Raw genomic sequence first — 18,186 nt, 5'->3', positions numbered from 1 at the left:
CTATACAACGGCATGATGTCTTTATTGAAACGGGATCAAAATTTTCCTCAAACGTTCTTCTGGTACACATCTTGATTGATAGCCAACCCAGAGTGTTTGAACCATCACCATTAGAATCACGTTCTGTTCAGACTTATGTTTAAACTTATATTTTATGTTCGAAGATCCAATAGAACTATCTATGGAATAGTGCCGATCGTTTCCGGGGATGTGTCTCTTCGAAAGAGGGGAGTAACTTTTGTCGTCCAACACAAACCATTTTCTCGAATAATTTTGATCAACCTGTGGCATTGGGATTTCAGCGTCAAAATCTGTTTCTCAGTGTGTTCTGGGGCTCGTGTCCTTTTCGACACTTTATTCTGACTCTTTCCAATGTTTTACAGATGTACTGGTGAGAACAGTTGAACTTTTTTGCACACCCGGAAGGAAGAAAGGAAGTCCTATTGCGTCCATAATGTTGATTGTTCGCAACGTTCTCGTTTTTAAAATGTAGTATCGTATTCCTTTAATCGACATTTCTGGCCAATTCGTAGAACTGTACATCGCGCTCGCAAAATGCTTCTTGCTTCTACGGCATTTTGAGCAAAACTGAGCAAGCGTAGATATCGTAGGAAGAGAGATCCATTTGTTAGCCTTCTCGGGCTAATCAGGGACATTTCCCGTCGTCGCGTCTTGAAATATGAGAAATATTAGAACCATCTAGAGTAAATGATCTTGGTTTGTCCGATTTGGGCTGTTTTTACGCAACTAGTAAATGCAAATCGAATTTTCTTCATGAAAATCACATATAATCGATACGAGTTTGGGTTTGTTGAAAATCACCAAGTCTCTAGTTGCTAATACTACAATAAGGCGTTAAAATTATTCAAATTGTTATGTTTTTTAACAATTTTCCTTAAAGAGGAATTATGATCATGGTTTGACCACCTCTGATCATGGTTTGTCCAAAAAAAAATCACCATTTTTGAATGAAAACATTCGAATTCTCAAGTAAATGTTGCATTTATCATTGCTTGAGTTTACTGTAATCATATTGATCTATTCATAATTGAGGCTTTCTTCAGAATATTGCATTTTCTTAGGCATTTTAAAAGTGTTCACCTCAACACACTCAACATAGAGAAACTTTATTTCTGCGATACGCGAAGGACACAATAAACAAACTGCAGCGCGCCAAGCGGTTGCCATAGGAATCATGTGGACAAAACAACATAATTGAATTGGACAACTCATGATCAGAGTTGAGTTCATCTAAATGCGTTAATTTAATGATTTAGCTATGTAAATCTGATACAAATGGTGTGCAAGAATGATGTTTCCAATATATAGTGTTATAATCCAGAAAAGGTCTGAATACGTGCGAAATAATCATCTGGTAATCGAATTAAAGTTTGCTCGAATGAGGGGCGCGTTGACCCCAATGAATGTTGTATTTTATAATCCTTGAAAACATGCGATTCCGTAAAAATATACTATAAAACTACTGTAAATCATGACAAAGACAATTTTATTTATATGTTTTGAAACATTCCAATACCTGATTTGTCAAAGGTGTGCTGAATTAGAGTATTCAAAAAAGTGGACAAACCATGATCATATTTTCGACTGGACAAACCAAAATCATTTACCTTAATAGATGTCGCGTGATGAAATGCACGGAACAGAGTTTTAAGCGCAACATGCCATGACATATCACACCGGTTTGCTACCCAACTAACAATTCCTGATCGGTGTGACGTTTTGACGTAGAACTACGTCTTTCAGGAAGGGTGCCAAATCAGAAAACAGGTCACGTTTTTGTGAAATAAAGTTAACATTAATAACTATTTTCACAGAGAATAAATTCTGATACTTTGCACACCAATAGAATCGAAAATTCTCTAAGATTTGTTTGATATACTATACAGTACAATCCACTAATACCTAAACAGTTCAAATTGATGAAAACTGGAAGCATTCTCAATTTCCCATACATTTGTTCTGCAGACAATGATGGTATGGAAAAAAAATTAACGAATTTAAAGGACTGAACATGTACATTTTGTTTATTGGTCCAATAAAATGACCTGTGCGAAATTTCAGCTCAATCGGACATGATTTAGGGGGTGCCTCAAAGCACTCAAAGTTTTGATTTTTTGGCCACTCAGGCTAACTCCCAAAAAGTCGATTTTCGGCATAAAAATTTTTTCGTGACAGCACCAGATCTCGACGTTTTATGCATTTTTAAGTCATTTGGCATCGAACAAAAAATTTCATTTTCCAAATTTCCTTTACTTATGAAAAAATCAAAACTTTGAGTGCTTTGAGCTATTTGAAATCGTGCCATGCACAACTTATTGCATTTGATGGAAGGATGGGAATGGGAGAGAAAGGCAGGGGAAATTTAAATTTCAAAACTACATTCTACGATTTGAAATAAATCTTATATGTAGACACGAATACGTACACAAAAATTAATACATTTTTAACAAATAAGTATAGTTTGACCTAACCAGCATAATTTTATTATAATCTTCATTCATTTGGTCCAATACAATTGAACAATCATCACGAAATAGTTGTAATCACAGTCCGAAAACTTCCACTCCGATCCGGTCGAGCCACTCGGTCCTCTCGCGAAAGCTGACTGAGTTCACGCCAAAGTACCGCCAGTATCAACGCGAAGAATCCGTTTGCCGCCCAAACCACAATGATCACAATATCCGGTGAGCTCCAGAACAAGGTCAACAGTCCGAAATAGCCGTATGTTGCGGTATTCACAATGACGAAGATAATTCCCAGCAAGGGAATAAGTCTGTCCCTTGGACATAGCTCCGCCAACAAGGCTAGCGCGGTCGCAAACGTGAACGCCCCCGTTGGTATCGCCAGTCTGGCTGCAATGTCCTCCTCGAGGTACAAATATGCGGTTCCAGCGAGAAAGTTAACCAGGAAAGCTGCAAAGAGGACTTGACTAGTGGAAAGGAATATACAAAAGAATCCCAGGAAAGTGAAGGCAATTCCGTGGTAAACCACATTCCAGAATGTTTCCCAAGCATCATCACCAACGAAGAAAGGTAGAAATGATCTCAAGAGAGTCTCGTTGTTGTTCAGAAACCTGAAATTATATTATATTAAACGCAATGATGGTTGTTGTTCATTTCTATAGACCGCCATATTTACCACTGAAGGGTGACATTACTGATGGCCGAGAGTATAATAACGCTGAGCGTAGATATCGAGACGAGTGTTTGGAATTTGTATGCCTTGTTTGCTTCGAATGATCCTTGTTTCGATGATTCTTCACAGTGTCCGAATGGGTGAAACAATAATAGATGGATAAGTGCCACAGCAATGTTTATTATATGCTGCGACTGTTCCCAAGATTCTTCGAGACTATTGACAATCCAGGGAAGTAAACTGGCTCCAAAACTTTGAGCTATCACTCCATAAATTATATTTGCATATCGGTCGGTGACATCGCTGAGGCTTAATATTTGGTAGTAATATAACACTATTTTTCCAGCCCAAAAAATCTCTGAAATGAAGCCGCAAATCGAGACAAGAGCATTCACATCCCTCGACAGCATCAGAAACATATAAAACAAGCTCACAGCCAAATGTCCAAGGCCACAGATCGTGTTCACCAAATGAAGGTCATTCGATTTGGTTATGAGCCAACATGTCAGACATGGCGTCAATATTCGTGCCAAGTATAAATTCGGCTGGTAATTGATTTCAATATCATCCGCATCTTCATCCGCTTCCTCTTCCAGTCCTGCGTAGAAACTTTCATATGCAGCCTCCGCTTCGGCAGCCTCTGCTGCCTTTCTCTCTTCGACTCTCAAAAATGGATCATAACCGAGACTCGTTAGTGCCAGCGCCACAATCGACAGGTAAATCACGCACCTCTGAATCTTCCCATCAATGGCGATGGAAAAACGTCCACAAACGGTTCCACTGTCGCGACCACTATCCGGATCATTACTCCCTAACTCAATCATCACACAATTGCTGCCAGGAGTGAAAACTTTCCGTTTCAACTGAAGAGTGCAGCGAAAACTGTTTCATCAGCTGCATCACTCCATTGAAGCTCGCGCGTTACCCACGGAAACTGCACAGTTGGATCGATTGAACTTCCGCTTCCCGTTTCACACCGCCATTGAAGCTGAACTCAATTTTAAACTTTTTCCCCACTCCGAAAACTCATTGCTGACTGCACTTGTTGCACTTTATGAGTTCTCTCCCAGTTCTGTTTTTTTTTCTGAGCTCGTTTATTTGGCACAGGCGCATGGTAATAGTTTTATTATTGTCTCAACGTAACGCACCGTCATCGCGTTCACGTCGACACCGTCTGTAGCAGCAGCAGCTGCTGCTGTAGCTCGATGAAGTCGTTTGACTGAACTTAGTACCTCTCCCCTTGGAGTTTGTTGGTGTACTGTCATTAGTGGTGCCCCACAGAGACGTTGTGGAAACGTCGATTCGTTAAATAGTTAACTAAGGTTCTGAGGTCATCGCTCATATATGAGTGTTCGGCATTTGCGTCAAACTTATTGTGGCCAGATGGTAGCATGAAAGGCAGTGAGAGAAATTTTCTGTTATGAAAAATATGGGAAAGATGACCGTAGGACTACGGAATTATTTCATTCAATTCACTTGTTTATTACTTTAACTGTTATTTTAGTATTAAGTGCCACTCTGCCTACTGGACTCAGAAGTGTGGTAATGGATCCGCGTTTTATCCGTTGTCACAAAACGTCGGATGAAGTCCACTCGATTACGCTTCAACAACGCCAAACCGGCTGTTGAATCACCAACGCGCCGCTGGTTTTGGTCGACGGTCTGCAAATGCGGCATTCATCGCATGGATAACTATTTTATGTTCAAAATGTCGTGCAAAATGCTACTGTATTTTGTGAACAAACAAACGAAATGTCTTGAAACTTCACACATACGCTAGTGACATATGAACCTCTCGAAATGAATTTGTGATTTTTTTAGTGGCGCCATCTGTTGAAAAGTCCCGGGACTTTTCTGTCCATGTAGTATACACCGATCTGTCAGCTGCTTTTGACGAAATCAATCATCGTATTGCAGTGACTAAACTACAAACAGTGTGTCTTAGATTTGCGGAAATCCTATCTAGTTAATCGCAAAATGTATGTCAAATAGGATAAATGGATACATGATTCCATTTCCTTCGACGCAACGACCGGTGCATATCAAGAGGCAGCTATCTCGAGCCGTATATTGTTCTTTTATGCTTGAATGAAGTACATCTCTCCGTCCGTTGTTTGAAATTGTCTTATGCAGTTAGTCAGAAGTCAGAAGTTAGACTGATGCTCCTTATCTACAATCTCAGTTGAACATTTTCGTTGAATGGTCTCAAACGCCTCTTAACGTCAAGGTAATACTTTTTATTGACCGTTTAGCCCTCCCTCAAAAAGGAGTTCCAAATTGAAAAAAAAACTCTTGCTCTTCTAGCACTAGTCTTGCTGCGACTTTTCTCATGCCCAAAACATCAACCAAAATTAGACGATCGGTCTCAGTCTCGTGCATTAGTTATCATAGAATGAAAAAATTGGCAAGTGCATTTGGCATTTGCGTTCTGAAATTTGTTGGAGCATGAATGATGATACACTCATTTGGGGAAACTCAGGATAAAACCGACACCCTAAGGTTTACCACATTTTTTCAAGACCAATGTTTCATCGACTTCAAATCGTTACAGAATCTCTCTTCAACTATTCATGAACCATTCTGAAGTATCTGTTGATCATTTTTTGAGTAGAACTCGAATTTTGATAAAATACAAAAATTGATGCTTTCTGGTGGAATAAATGGGAGTGCGGGTGAGATCAACACCCTGTCGGGATAAAAACGAATGAAAACTTGTTACCGTTCTGAATCATATTTCGGGCAACATCATATTCCGGACGCTTCGTTCTAATATCTTGAAATACTTAATGCACTGACGATATAACTATAAAATTAATATCAGAATTGCTTTTTTAGAGTAATCCATTGGTTTCACTATCAATTCATATGAGAACTACCGTTCTGAATCATATTTCGGACGCTTAAGGCATATGATGCAGAAAACAGATTTAAACCTAACGCACCATAATCGGCAAAAATATGACAACACTACTCATTATCGTTTGTGTTTAACGTTTGCTTAGCGTGAGCACGTAGAATTTACCCGTTCATAAATATTTAAATTTCTCCCGTGTTTCATCAGTTCTCATCATCGTTAACAGTTTACTGTGATTGCTTGGTAAGTGTTTCGCAGTTGACTATAGCATATAATCAAGTGTAATGTAATTTTCGTCCAAAAAATTACAAAATAAAGTGTCCGAAATTTGATTCAGTGTCCGAAGTTTGATTCTTATTCGCTTCATTTGAAAAGCATTTTATTCGATGATTTTCTTATGTTTTCAATCAAATAGGTACCAAAGTAGAAAGCTTAAAAGCATATTGAACTAATTTATTAAAAATATCAACCAAATAATACCTGTGCATTAAGTTTAAATCTGTTTTCTGCATCATATGCCTTAAGAGTCCGAAATATGATTCAGAACGGTACTATAATGTCAAAGTATTAAGAGGCTATCTAACGGGTATTTCAATAGGGACGCTACAAAAGTAGATCGATAGGGACAGCAAACGACGTCATATTTTTTCCCCGCTCTCTTGACATTTCTCTTCAGTAAGGTTTGCCATTTCATAATGGAAAGACATACGATCCAGCAACGAGTCGAGATTATTAAAATTTAGTACCGAAATTCGGAGTCAATGGCCTCAACTTTAAGAGCGCTACGTCCAATTTAAGGTCGTCATAATCGTCCTGCCCGATGAACAATTGAGCGTCTAGTGGGAAAATTTGAATCCACAGACACAGTACAAAATGTTCCAAACACAAAGAAGAGTCTGTAGTGTCGAAAATCTTGCTGCCGCTAGCGCATTAATTGAGACCCAAATCAGTCTCTCACACGTCGTTCTCAAGTGTTGGGCATCTCTGTGACGTCGTTGTGGCGAACTTTGCGAAAATATCTCGGCCTACATCCTTAAGAGATCAAATTGACGCAAGAACTGAAGCCGCTTGACCACCAAAAGCGTATGTTCGTGAATTGGGCTGAGTAAGAACTTGAAAAATCATCTTCAGCGATGAGGCTCATTTCTGGTTGTATGGCTTCGCAAATAAGCAAAATATGCATTATCGGTCAGGCAGCAATCCACACGTACTCCATGAGTCACCATTGCATCCCGAAAAAAAATACGGTTTAGTGCGGTTTCTGGTCCGGCGGCGTCATTGGGCCGTACTTCTTCCGTGATGATCAAGACTGGCACGTAACTGTGAATGGGAATCGCTACCGCTCAATGATAACCGAATATTTTTGGCCCGAATTGAATGATATGGACTTGGATAATATGTGGTGTGCGTGTTATCAGCAGAAATTTCAAATACGAGGCATCTAGAGAAGGTAAGGACGCATTTTTCCTGTCAGCGAAACACAAACAAGGTGTGGGATTTATCCTGACTGAAGGTGTCGGTGTTACCCCAAATGAACTTGAAATTTCAAAACAAAGTTTTCGAGCATCTACAAGCACCAAAATCACCTATCGTCTCACTAAATACACTGAACGATGTTCTAAGGATAATTAGGCTCACAAAAGTATCGAATTTTTCAAAATTTTTCGACTAAAAGACTTAAATTCCACTAGCAAATTTCTACACGGACTAACTTCTGTTTGCTGAACGATTATGTTTTATTGTTTGTTTTGACAGCAAAGCGACTTCCGCAGCTGAAGGGTACCGAAACGTAAGAAATCACATTTGTAAAGTGACATCGGAAAATTTCCAAAAAAAAATCTTCTAACTGGGAAAAACGGGGAGTGTCGGTTTTATCCTGATTTTTCTTACTAATTCAATTCAAGAGATTACACTAGATTGGTAGAATTTCCCCAAGTTCATCCATCACAAAAATAATACTCATTTATCTTCCACAAAATATTACACTCACTTACTACATATACTATATTTGCTGTAAATGTACATTTACATTTTGAAAACCTCGAATCAATCCTGCCTTTAATGATACTTAAATATAGTCTTTCTAAATTTAGATTGCATACTATCATTCAATAAAATTTTCTACCTGCCACCACGGTGTTCCATCAAATCTATTGATGTTAATACTGGGTTCACCTTGTCGTTTCTAAGCCGATTTCGAAGCTTATTCTGGTTCTGATTATATTCAAAAAAAATTCTCAATGTATGTATCAAATGTATCAAATTTGGCAAATCAAGCGTACATCAGGGATAACGAATCGAAATTGTTTTGAATCATCAACGGTAACTCCTTATAGCACTAAACTTCAAGCTCATTTTTTTTCTAATTAAATATCCTATTCCTAAATAAACCAAGACGTTCGATATGTCGCATGATGCGATTCGGTTCTGGTCATTCGTGGTGCTTCATTGTTAAATAGTTTTTTCTCGCTTGTTTGAATAGTAATTACAAGTATTTGATTACTTATTCAACTCATCAAGTATCGACTAGAAGTGAATTAATATGTTTAGTGCCTATAAATATTGTTTTGATGTGTTGAAAATATGTTGTTTTACCATAGTGAAAAATGGAAACGAAAATGCTATTCAGAAAAATGTCAATTTTCATGCAATTTAAAAAGAGATTCGTTGAGACCCATTGACAAAAAGAACCTTCAGATGATTATTGAACATATCAGATTAAAAAAGTTTAAAATTAAATTGCCTAATACCTCTGAAAATTTGAGTTTGTTTTCAGTAATACGTTTGATCAATTTCACCCCGGTGATCAATTTGCCCCCGGACGACGGTACCTTTCCAGATGAATCTGTATATGTGGCAACACTGTACTCAAGTATTTGTAGGTCATTTTTATTTACAATATTTTCCGTTTTTTTGCGCCAATTTCACCGGACCGACAGTAGATTTGTCGTGTTGTAAAATGTAACATGTAAAATGTTTATTTGCTCTAACTTTTATAAAGGGTGTGTCACATCAAATTGCATCACGGAAAAAACGCTGTAGAAATTCGCCCAGTAGACCGATCCTTTTGAAAATTTCAGATAGTAAAATAATAACTATAAACCAACTTTTGGCATTTTCTTTTTATTCATACTTCGAGCCCAAGCCCGTATGCTCGCACCTTCCTCTTTACCCCGTCCATAAGGTTCTGTACAACGTCAGGTTGTAGTTTTTTTTTGAACAGAAATCCATTTTCTCTTGAATTCCGCCTCCGATTTGACAACTTTTGGGTTCTTCCGGAGGGCCTGCTTCATAATCGCCAAATATTTCTCTATTGGGCGAAGCTCCGGAGCGTTGGGCGGGTTCATTTCCTTTGGCACGAAGGTGACCCCGTTGGCTTCGTACCACTCCAACACGTCCTTTGAATAGTGGCACGAAGCAAGATCCGGCCAGAAGATGGTCGGGCCCTCGTGCTGCTTCAATAGTGGTAGTAAGCGCTTCTGTAGGCACTCCTTAACGTAAACCTGCCCGTTTACCGTGCCGGTCATAACGAAGGGGGCGCTCCGCTTTCCGCAAGAGCAGATCGCTTGCCACACCATGTACTTTTTGGCAAACTTGGATAGTTTCTGCTTGCGAATCTCCTCCGGAACGCTGAATTTGTCCTCTGCGGAGAAGAACAACAGGCCCGGCAGCTGACGAAAGTCCGTTTTGACGTAGGGTTCGTCGTCCATTACCAGGCAATGCGGCTTCGTCAGCATTTCGGTGTACAGCTTCCGGGCTCGCGTCTTCCCCACCATGTTTTGCCTTTCGTCGCGGATAGGCCTTCTGAACCTTGTATGTACGCAGGCCCTCCCGCTGCTTGGTCCGCTGGACGAATGAACTTGACAAATTCAGCTTATTGGCGACATCCCGGACCGAACTTCTCGGATCACGTCTAAACTGCTTAACTACGCGCTTGTGATCTTATTCACTGACGAAGCATCCATTTTTGCCGTTCTTCACCTTCCGGTCGATGGTTAGGTTCTCAAAGTATCGTTTTAGTACTCTGCTGACCGTGGATTGGACGAGTCCCAGCATCTTACCGATGTCCCGATGTGACAACTCCGGATTCTCGAAATGAGTGCACAGGATTAATTCACGACGCTCTTTTTCGTTCGACGACATTTTTCCAAATTAACGAAAAATTGACAGTGAAGCATGGCCAACGTGATCTATACACTCTTATTTGATTATAAGCGAAAGCTGAAGATATAATTCCTAAAAATTAAATTTCTACAGCGTTTTTTCCGTGATGCAATTTGATGTGACACACCCTTTATTTCAAATTCTGCATACAAACTGTCTCCGGAAGACTTTTTTCATGGTGACCCTAGCGTAACTTAGAAAAAAGCGCTATATCGGTTATTTCAAGAGATAGAAGAAAAACTTTGTTCTGCAAAGGTGTCTCAAATAACTGGGACTACAACATTGTCGAACTATGTTTGCCTCTATCTATAAAGATAAGAAAGTTAGATTTTTTATTTCATCGACAATTTTGATAACATAAAAATGAGCGCTCTATCATATGTAATAACTTTGTCGAAGACAGTTTTTGTCTAGAGAATAACTGTCAAGCTCTAAATGCTAATTTCCACTTAAATACATCTCCTGGACCATTGTGCATTGGGAACGGCAACAACAATGTTACAAAATGATATTTAGAAAAAACCACTATCGATTCGGTGAGACCGACACGGGCCAGACGAAAAGTTCATTGTCGGTCCCCTATTTCGGTCGGGGCTCAACGTGTTAATGGATGGCTTCATTGTTTACCCACCGTGAACTCGAACCAACTAACTTAGACAGTCAGCAGGCATGCTATAAAGATTCTCGTGTTAGTATAAGCAAACTTCAAAATAGCATGCTTGAGGGGAATTCTAAACAAAATTTTAGTTCACTTCGTCTCCGAGTTCAATTTTGTGAAAAAAAAAACAATCAGAAAAGCGGGTTTATATTAACAAAATTCACAAATTTGTCAGTGTTTCTGAGCACAACACTGCACGCTATTTTATATGTCTGAGTGTGTTTCGTGTACGATACAAAAGAATCTAGCTCACCTGTAGTATATGTCATACCACGTTGAACTCAAACATCAATACATGCATACATGATACATGAGAGAGAGAGAAACGAATTCATTTTAGGGAGAGTCACTTCAATATGCGATGACGTCCATTTGACGGGGAAGAATGAAATGAGATAGTCAAGTGGTAGAGTGAGTAGTGATCCCCGATAGTAGTTCGATTAATCGATTAATCAAATACTTCCTACATAAATCGATTATTAATCGAACGAATACTGTGTGACCAATAATCGAAGCGAACGAATAATTTGTCTCGATTAATCGATCTAAATTCAGAGAAAAAACGCCGGTACGGCCTCTGAAGTTTTTATTGTTTTAGAGGTGTTTTGATTATATTGAATTTGCAGTGTGGTGGCTAATTTGACCTAGTGAAAGCCTTGGTCTGCATGGTTTTGGCAGTTTATGGCATTAAAATTCTATCTCCAAAGATGCGACTCGGAAAACAATTAATCCCATCGGGTTCATTATCTCACTATCTATGATGAAAAGAAATTCAAACCTGGATAGAATTGCTTCATACTGAAAGGACGTACGGAACGAGTAACGTAGTTTTCCAAATCGTAACTTTGGAGGCGGAAGATTTAGATAGTCCGTTAATCAATACGAACGAACAGTCAGGAGTAAAGCGAAGTACTTCGGGATCATTTACTGCTGTTTTTGCATCAAAACCACCGTCATAATTGGGAAATCCGATAGCTAACTGGACAGACCTATAATGCGACACGAATAATTCGAAAATTTCGCCTCTAATCGGACATTTTGGTGATTAATAGAATAATAGAATATTCCGTGCGATTAATCGTATCGAATAACGAACAACTGATAAATATTCGATTAGTTGATGAACGATTCATTTCGAAAATCGAGAATCACTAAGAGTAAGATCGCAACTAATCGCCCGAATGACTGTTGAGTCATGTTGACGGAGAAACTGCTGAAAGAAGCCAAAACTCATTTCCAATTGAATACGAAGGCAAATTTCTTCATAGTCCCCTGACTATCCTCGGTTGGATATGACTCAGCCGAGTCCTGTCCCTGGTTATCATTTCGATCGCAAATATTTGGAAGAGTTTGTAAGAAATTTTGTGCCTTCTAGAACAAACGAATGACAATTCGTAGGGCAGCATCATACCGTATTCCTATGTGCTAATAACAGATAGATAGATATAGGGGAATGTCGGGAAAGACGGACAGGGTAGGAAAGACGGACACCCCTGTGTAATTGATAAATTACCCTTTTTATTTTAAATTTTAAGGATATATAAACTTGCAATACAGTGTATCAATACCTTTGACACTTATTGTGTACATCTAGCTGGCTTTCTGATAAAATTGTAAATAAAAACAAAAAGTAATCTACAAAGAGCAGCTCGATGTTAATTTCCGTCTGCAGAAAATAAGGTTCCCATTGTTATCGAGTAAATTTTTGGAGTATTTTTCGTTACGTGATTGGTCTTCCAGTTTATCGAATCAGCGGCGAAGTTTTCTCATTTTTACTCCAAAAATATTGACGAAAATAAAATACTAATAAAGTCGGGTAAGACGGACACTCCACCGACAAAGAACAAACATTTTGTTTTAAAAACAATTTGGTTATCTCCTTCTTCTTTTATTAACAGATGCCCACTAACTACGTTTGCAAGTGCCATATCATATCATGGACGAATCAGCAGAGCGGTTTTTAAAACGTTATCCGAATGTGTCATTCCGAATGCCGAAAGCTATTTTGGACATGAAAAAATGAGAATAATTACAAGCCCTTCTAGGTGATTTAAGTCTAGCTTTTATGTTAGATTATCCTTAAGTCATATTTGAAGACGATAAATGTGAGTTCGATGTAAGTGGAGCGGAGTAAGAGCCTCATAGCTGAGAGAAAAGAATAAAATGAAAATTTAAAAATGTGAAAATTACTAGAAAATAAAAAAGCCGGGAACGCTCAAATGGAAAATGTGACTATAACAGCCTTCCGGTCAGTATATTTTTATTCTGGTTACCGGTTAAAAAATTCTGGTTACCAGTTGAAAAATGGTTTCCAACCCATCAATCATTGTCATATTTACAAGAAAAAAATCAAAATTTGCCTGAGAGATGAGAAAAAGTACAAAACCAGCGTTGGATGATACTTTCAATAATCTATTCGTTCATTTTAATTATTGTGGAAAGCTAAAACAGGCCGAAAAAGTTTATGTCTCAAACAAACAGATTGGCCTGACCGATGATGATTTACATAATTTATCATGAGTCATTATGAATACATCAGAATTCAAAATATCATCATTGTGCGAAAATTTTAATTGGTAACAATAACCAACATATGTTTTACATTGTTATCTAAGAGTGCACACGTTACTTTCCATGGCGCCGTAATATCTGACTTCCCTATCAGTTCCTAATCATTGTTGACACTATTTTATTTGCTGCCAATATGCAGCCAATGCTTCGCTCTGAAATTTTCCAGAAGTTTATAAGTTTCTTTCGCAACAAAAGAAAGACGACTGGTGGAAACCTTTCCCCATCCGTCCACATTGTGCCAACTGCTGCTCGCCTTTTACAGTTGATCGAAGTGCAGAGGACAAAGTTTCGATTTTCAATTTATGGAAATTAGCTCAAGCTGCAACGGCTGCATTCAATCTATTAGCGAAGAAATGTATCACCCCATCCCACAGAAAACGGTGACGGACAACTTTTCGAAGACTTTTCCATGCCCAAACGCTTGTCGTGCTAAATTCACACTTTGCATTGGAAGCTGATTTGAGAGACGAGAAAGTGCAAGCCATGCAAACCACTTCATGCGAACGCTTTCACATCCGTAGAGATCCAATCGGATTATCCTTCGTTCCGTAGCCAAATGAAGTACCCCGCTTTGTGAGATCCTTCAGTGGAAGAGTGTCCGATTTGTTTCGGACACTGTTTGGAAATTGAGATGAATGTCAAAATATTTCAATTCGATTCGATTATGGCTTCGAGTGAAAGTAATGTGTCTCTATGCGCCTTTTTGTAAACATCCCTAGAGGGCGCCATTTACAAGCTATCAGCAAACTCTTTGAGAATTCGCCTGAACGAGTAATATCACTGCCAGAGCCGCCAATAAACGATGTTGTGTGTTGTGTATGTATACACCATAGCGCTAATCCGTTGAGATTTCGAGAATGTCGAAAGCAGCTGGAGCAAGCAGATTTCGGCTCTTTTGGTTCAAACGGCCCCAGCAGCACTTACGAAAAGCAAGCGGGACGCTAAACTGAGCTTTTCCGCACGGCTCGGTGATTTCGAAATTTTCCTTCGTAGTAAAGGCGGCGAGCTGATCTGTCGAATGGAAAATTAAAGGAAATTATTTGCTAATCTGACCTTGGTGTTTAACTATCCGAGATGGCGGGGGCGCCTGCCCGGAGAAGATCAAAGCGGACCGATTACTGGGTGATGGATACAACCTCTTCGTTCCGCCCTGTCCCGTGTGAATGTGTGTGTGTGTGAATCGAGAAATAAGCACTGACCCGAAACACTATTGGCGAAGGGCACCTGTACATTACTATGTCGCTAAAAAAAAAAAAAAATCCATGGAACTATGTAGTAAAACACCAGCTGTTGATATATTGATTACGGACACTTCGTGGGTTCACTATGGATCTGGCATTTTCTTTTATTTAAATGATGCATAGTTTTTTTTTTGCATCGATGTTCACTTGAGATGAGTTTTTTATTCTATACATTAGCCTTCTACAATAAAACAACAAAGGGCCTGGTCGAGTAAGGGAGTAAAAAGTGCCCCCAAACAAAATCACTAGCTGTATGGCAAACATTGTATAGGATATTAAATAAGAAATTTTGACGGTTTGTTTGAACCCCTATGTGGTTTAACATAAGATCTATAGTGAAAAACATACTTTTTTCGTTTAGTTCACTCCATCCTCAAAATATTCGAGAATTTGAAAAAAAATACTGAATGTGCATCTTACTACGGTGTATCAAGAAAAATTATCAAAAAAAAATTCACCAAAAATTTTAGTACTAAAAAAAAATTTTAAATTTTGAAAAAAAATTTTTTAGGATTTAGAAATTCAGTACTACTCCAATTCATATTCAAATGTGATTCTACGGCTTTTTTAGATATGCGTGATTATTTTCAGAATTTTTTCACTTTTGCGCGGAACAATCAGAAAATCAAACACTAAAAAAAAATTAATTTATTTTTATTTTTATTTTAAATTAAATTTTATATTTTTTTATTTTGAGATTCAGTACTACTCTACGAGTGGTTAGCGTCTCACATTATCATGCCGGGTGTTCGGGTTCAATTCCCGTTCTAACCGGGGGATTTTTCGTCAGAGAAATTTCCTTCGACTTGCACTGTGGTCACGCGTATTCTAGAGCTTGCCCCTCGGAATACATTCAAGGCGTGTTGTTTGGCTTAAGAAATCTTAACTAAGTATTAAGAAATGACGCTAGTTGATGCATACGTTGAGACGGCAAAAGTTCCACAGGGAACGTTAACGCCATTCAAGACAAGACTACTCTAGTTTGTATTCAAATTTCTTTCTACGTCTATTTTAGGTATATGTGTTTTTTTTTTTCAAAATTTTTAGAGTGTTTTTCGCGGTACAAAAAAAATACATATAAGTTATCAACACAAACTCCCAAAACAGAGCCAGGCAAGCACAAAGCGTTGCTTCTATCTTTCAAGCCAGCTTAGTCAGCCGATTAGCAGCATCAAGGCCAACACCATCAGCGATCGGGACAATCGCATAAAGTAAACAATCTCAACATTCTACAGTCAACAGTCATCAAACGCAGCCAAATCAGCAGTCACCAGAACTCACCCACAGCATCAAGGGCAATCTCTTCAGCGATAAAGAAATCGCATAAGTAAACAAACTTCAACCAACCGCAGGATATCGGATCGACAAAATATTGGAATTTGCTAAGCTCAGAATAAACACTGACAACAGGGATAGATTCATTGAGGAGAGTCTCAGACAGAAGATAAAAAGAATAGATTCTTTTAGAGAACTTCAATCTTAAGTTAAACCCGAAATCGAAAAGTACTAATAAAGTTTTGTTGTAAAGTTTTTGAAAAGTAAAAATTATTTTTAGTGAAATTTAAGTAACAAAACCAATAATTTATATATATATATATATATATATATATATATATAAACGATTTTTTCCAAATTTCCAAAAATATACGTATGAATAGCCCTTAAAATTTCAAATAAGTTATCCATACATCGAAAGATGGGCACTTTTACAGGGAAAAATTTTTGCTAACTACAACTTTTTTATATTTTCTTTGAAAGAAATACAACTAATCCTAATTTTGTTTAAAGTCAAGATAGCGATATAGAGTATTCGACAAAGTTTTAGATCTTATTAAAATGTGAACTTTTGTCAAATATCTGTGATAATTTTTGGAATATAAGTCATTCTGGTAGGAAGACTCCTGAAAAAAATTATGTATGCTCGCAACATTTTTGTGTGTAATTTCTCAAGTTTGACATGTTATAGACATATTTCCAAATAGAGAAAAGTTAGCAGAGCATGTAAATTGCGATAATTTATACATAGAAATGTCACGAATTAAACATTGATAGTTTTTTCTCAAAGAAAAAAATGAAAAAGTTATTGTTCGAAAAACTTTTTCCATGTAAATGTGGCCATCGTTCGAAGTATGGAAAATATGTTGGAAATTCTATGGGCTATTCATATCAATTTTTATCAGAATTTTAAAAGCATATGTTTTCGAGAAAAACGAGTTTTAATTTTCAAAATATTTTCTTTTCAATGAAATTTTTTTCCAAAAAATTCTTTGATAATTTTTAATGAAAACCTAAGTAATTTCCTACATTTCATTCTCTGACCATCTTTTTGTAGATGTTATAGTTTTTAAAATAAAGATTTTTCAAAAAAAAATTGTCGAAAGAACTCAAAATTTAAAAAAAAAACTACAAAAAAAATATCATATCAATATATCAATATCAGACCTACAAAATGTTAATCAAAGAATGGAATGTAGGAAATTATTTTGGTTGTCATTAAAAATTATAAAAAAATTTTTGGAAAAAAATTTCATTGAAAAAAAACATTTTGAAAATTAAAATTAATCTTTCTCGAAAACATATGCTTTCAAAATTCTGAAAAAAATAGATTGAAATAGCCCTTAAAATTTCCAACAAGTTTTCCATACATCGGACGATGGGCACATTTACATGGAAAAAGTTTTTCGAACAACAACTTTTTCATGTGTTTCTTTGAAAAAAGAGCAAAACATTTTTTTTTCAGGAGTCTTCACACAAAAATGACATATATTTCAAAAACCATAAAATATACAAAGTTGACGTCTTCGACAAAAGTTCACATTTTAATAAGATCTAAAACTTTGTCGAATACACTATATCGCTATCTTGACTATAAACAAAATTAGGAACAGTTGTATTTTTTTCAAAGAAAAAAGTTGTCGTTAGAAAAACTTTTTCCCTGTAAAAGCCCATCTTCCGATGTATGGACAACTTGTTGAAAATTTTAAGGACTATTCATATACATATTTTTGAAAATTTTAAAAAATACGTTTTTGAGAAAAATGAATTTTAATTATTAAAATAACTTTCTTGTCAGCGAAATTTTTTTCCAAAATTTTTTTGGTAAGTTTTTGTGAAAATTTTAACAATTTCCTACATTTCATCCTTTGACAAAAAATTTGAAGGTATCATAGTTTTTAAGTAATGAATTTTTGTGAAAAATTCATAAAAAAAATTTGGCTTCTTCCAAGAAGTAGTCTAATTGTTTTTCGAATATTTCAAGTACGCAAAGTTGCTTAAATGACCCATGTCTTTACACCCACAACATTTCACTACTATCTGAGATGGTGCTGTCTACTCCTAAGACGAGTCGGCATGAAATTCGTCAAATGTAATGAAATGTCTCTATTTTTAAGATATTTGAAAATATGCGAAGATATTTATAGACTTGAAAATTATTGGAAAAACAAAGTAAACCCTCATAATTTCTAAACGAAATCGTTGTTATTTTGTTTTTCACGCTGGCGGGGCACGTTTTCTTGTTGAGATAGTTTTCTTGAGAATCT

General features: G+C 37.1%; 2 protein-coding genes across 6 annotated transcripts in view; one reads left to right on the top strand and one right to left on the bottom strand.

Moving 5' to 3' along the window:
• The window catches only part of LOC129778971 (uncharacterized), a 533,137-nt gene that overhangs the window by 393,879 nt on the left and 121,072 nt on the right, over positions 1-18,186 (top strand). The gene's annotated exons all lie outside the window — the stretch shown is intronic.
• On the bottom strand, positions 2,490-4,400 carry LOC129778973 (uncharacterized). Its single transcript, XM_055786186.1, has 2 exons — positions 3,160-4,400; positions 2,490-3,094 (listed from the first exon to the last, which is right to left on the bottom strand). The coding sequence occupies exons 1-2, from the start codon at positions 3,978-3,980 to the stop codon at positions 2,548-2,550; spliced, it is 1,368 nt and encodes a 455-aa protein (XP_055642161.1). The 5' UTR covers positions 3,981-4,400; the 3' UTR covers positions 2,490-2,547.

The sequence above is a fragment of the Toxorhynchites rutilus genome, chromosome 3 (genome assembly GCF_029784135.1).
Source record: "Toxorhynchites rutilus septentrionalis strain SRP chromosome 3, ASM2978413v1, whole genome shotgun sequence".
Classification (NCBI taxonomy): Eukaryota; Metazoa; Arthropoda; class Insecta; order Diptera; family Culicidae; genus Toxorhynchites; species Toxorhynchites rutilus.
Note: the sequence above shows the minus strand (reverse complement) of the source record. Positions and strands in the feature narration are given on the sequence as shown.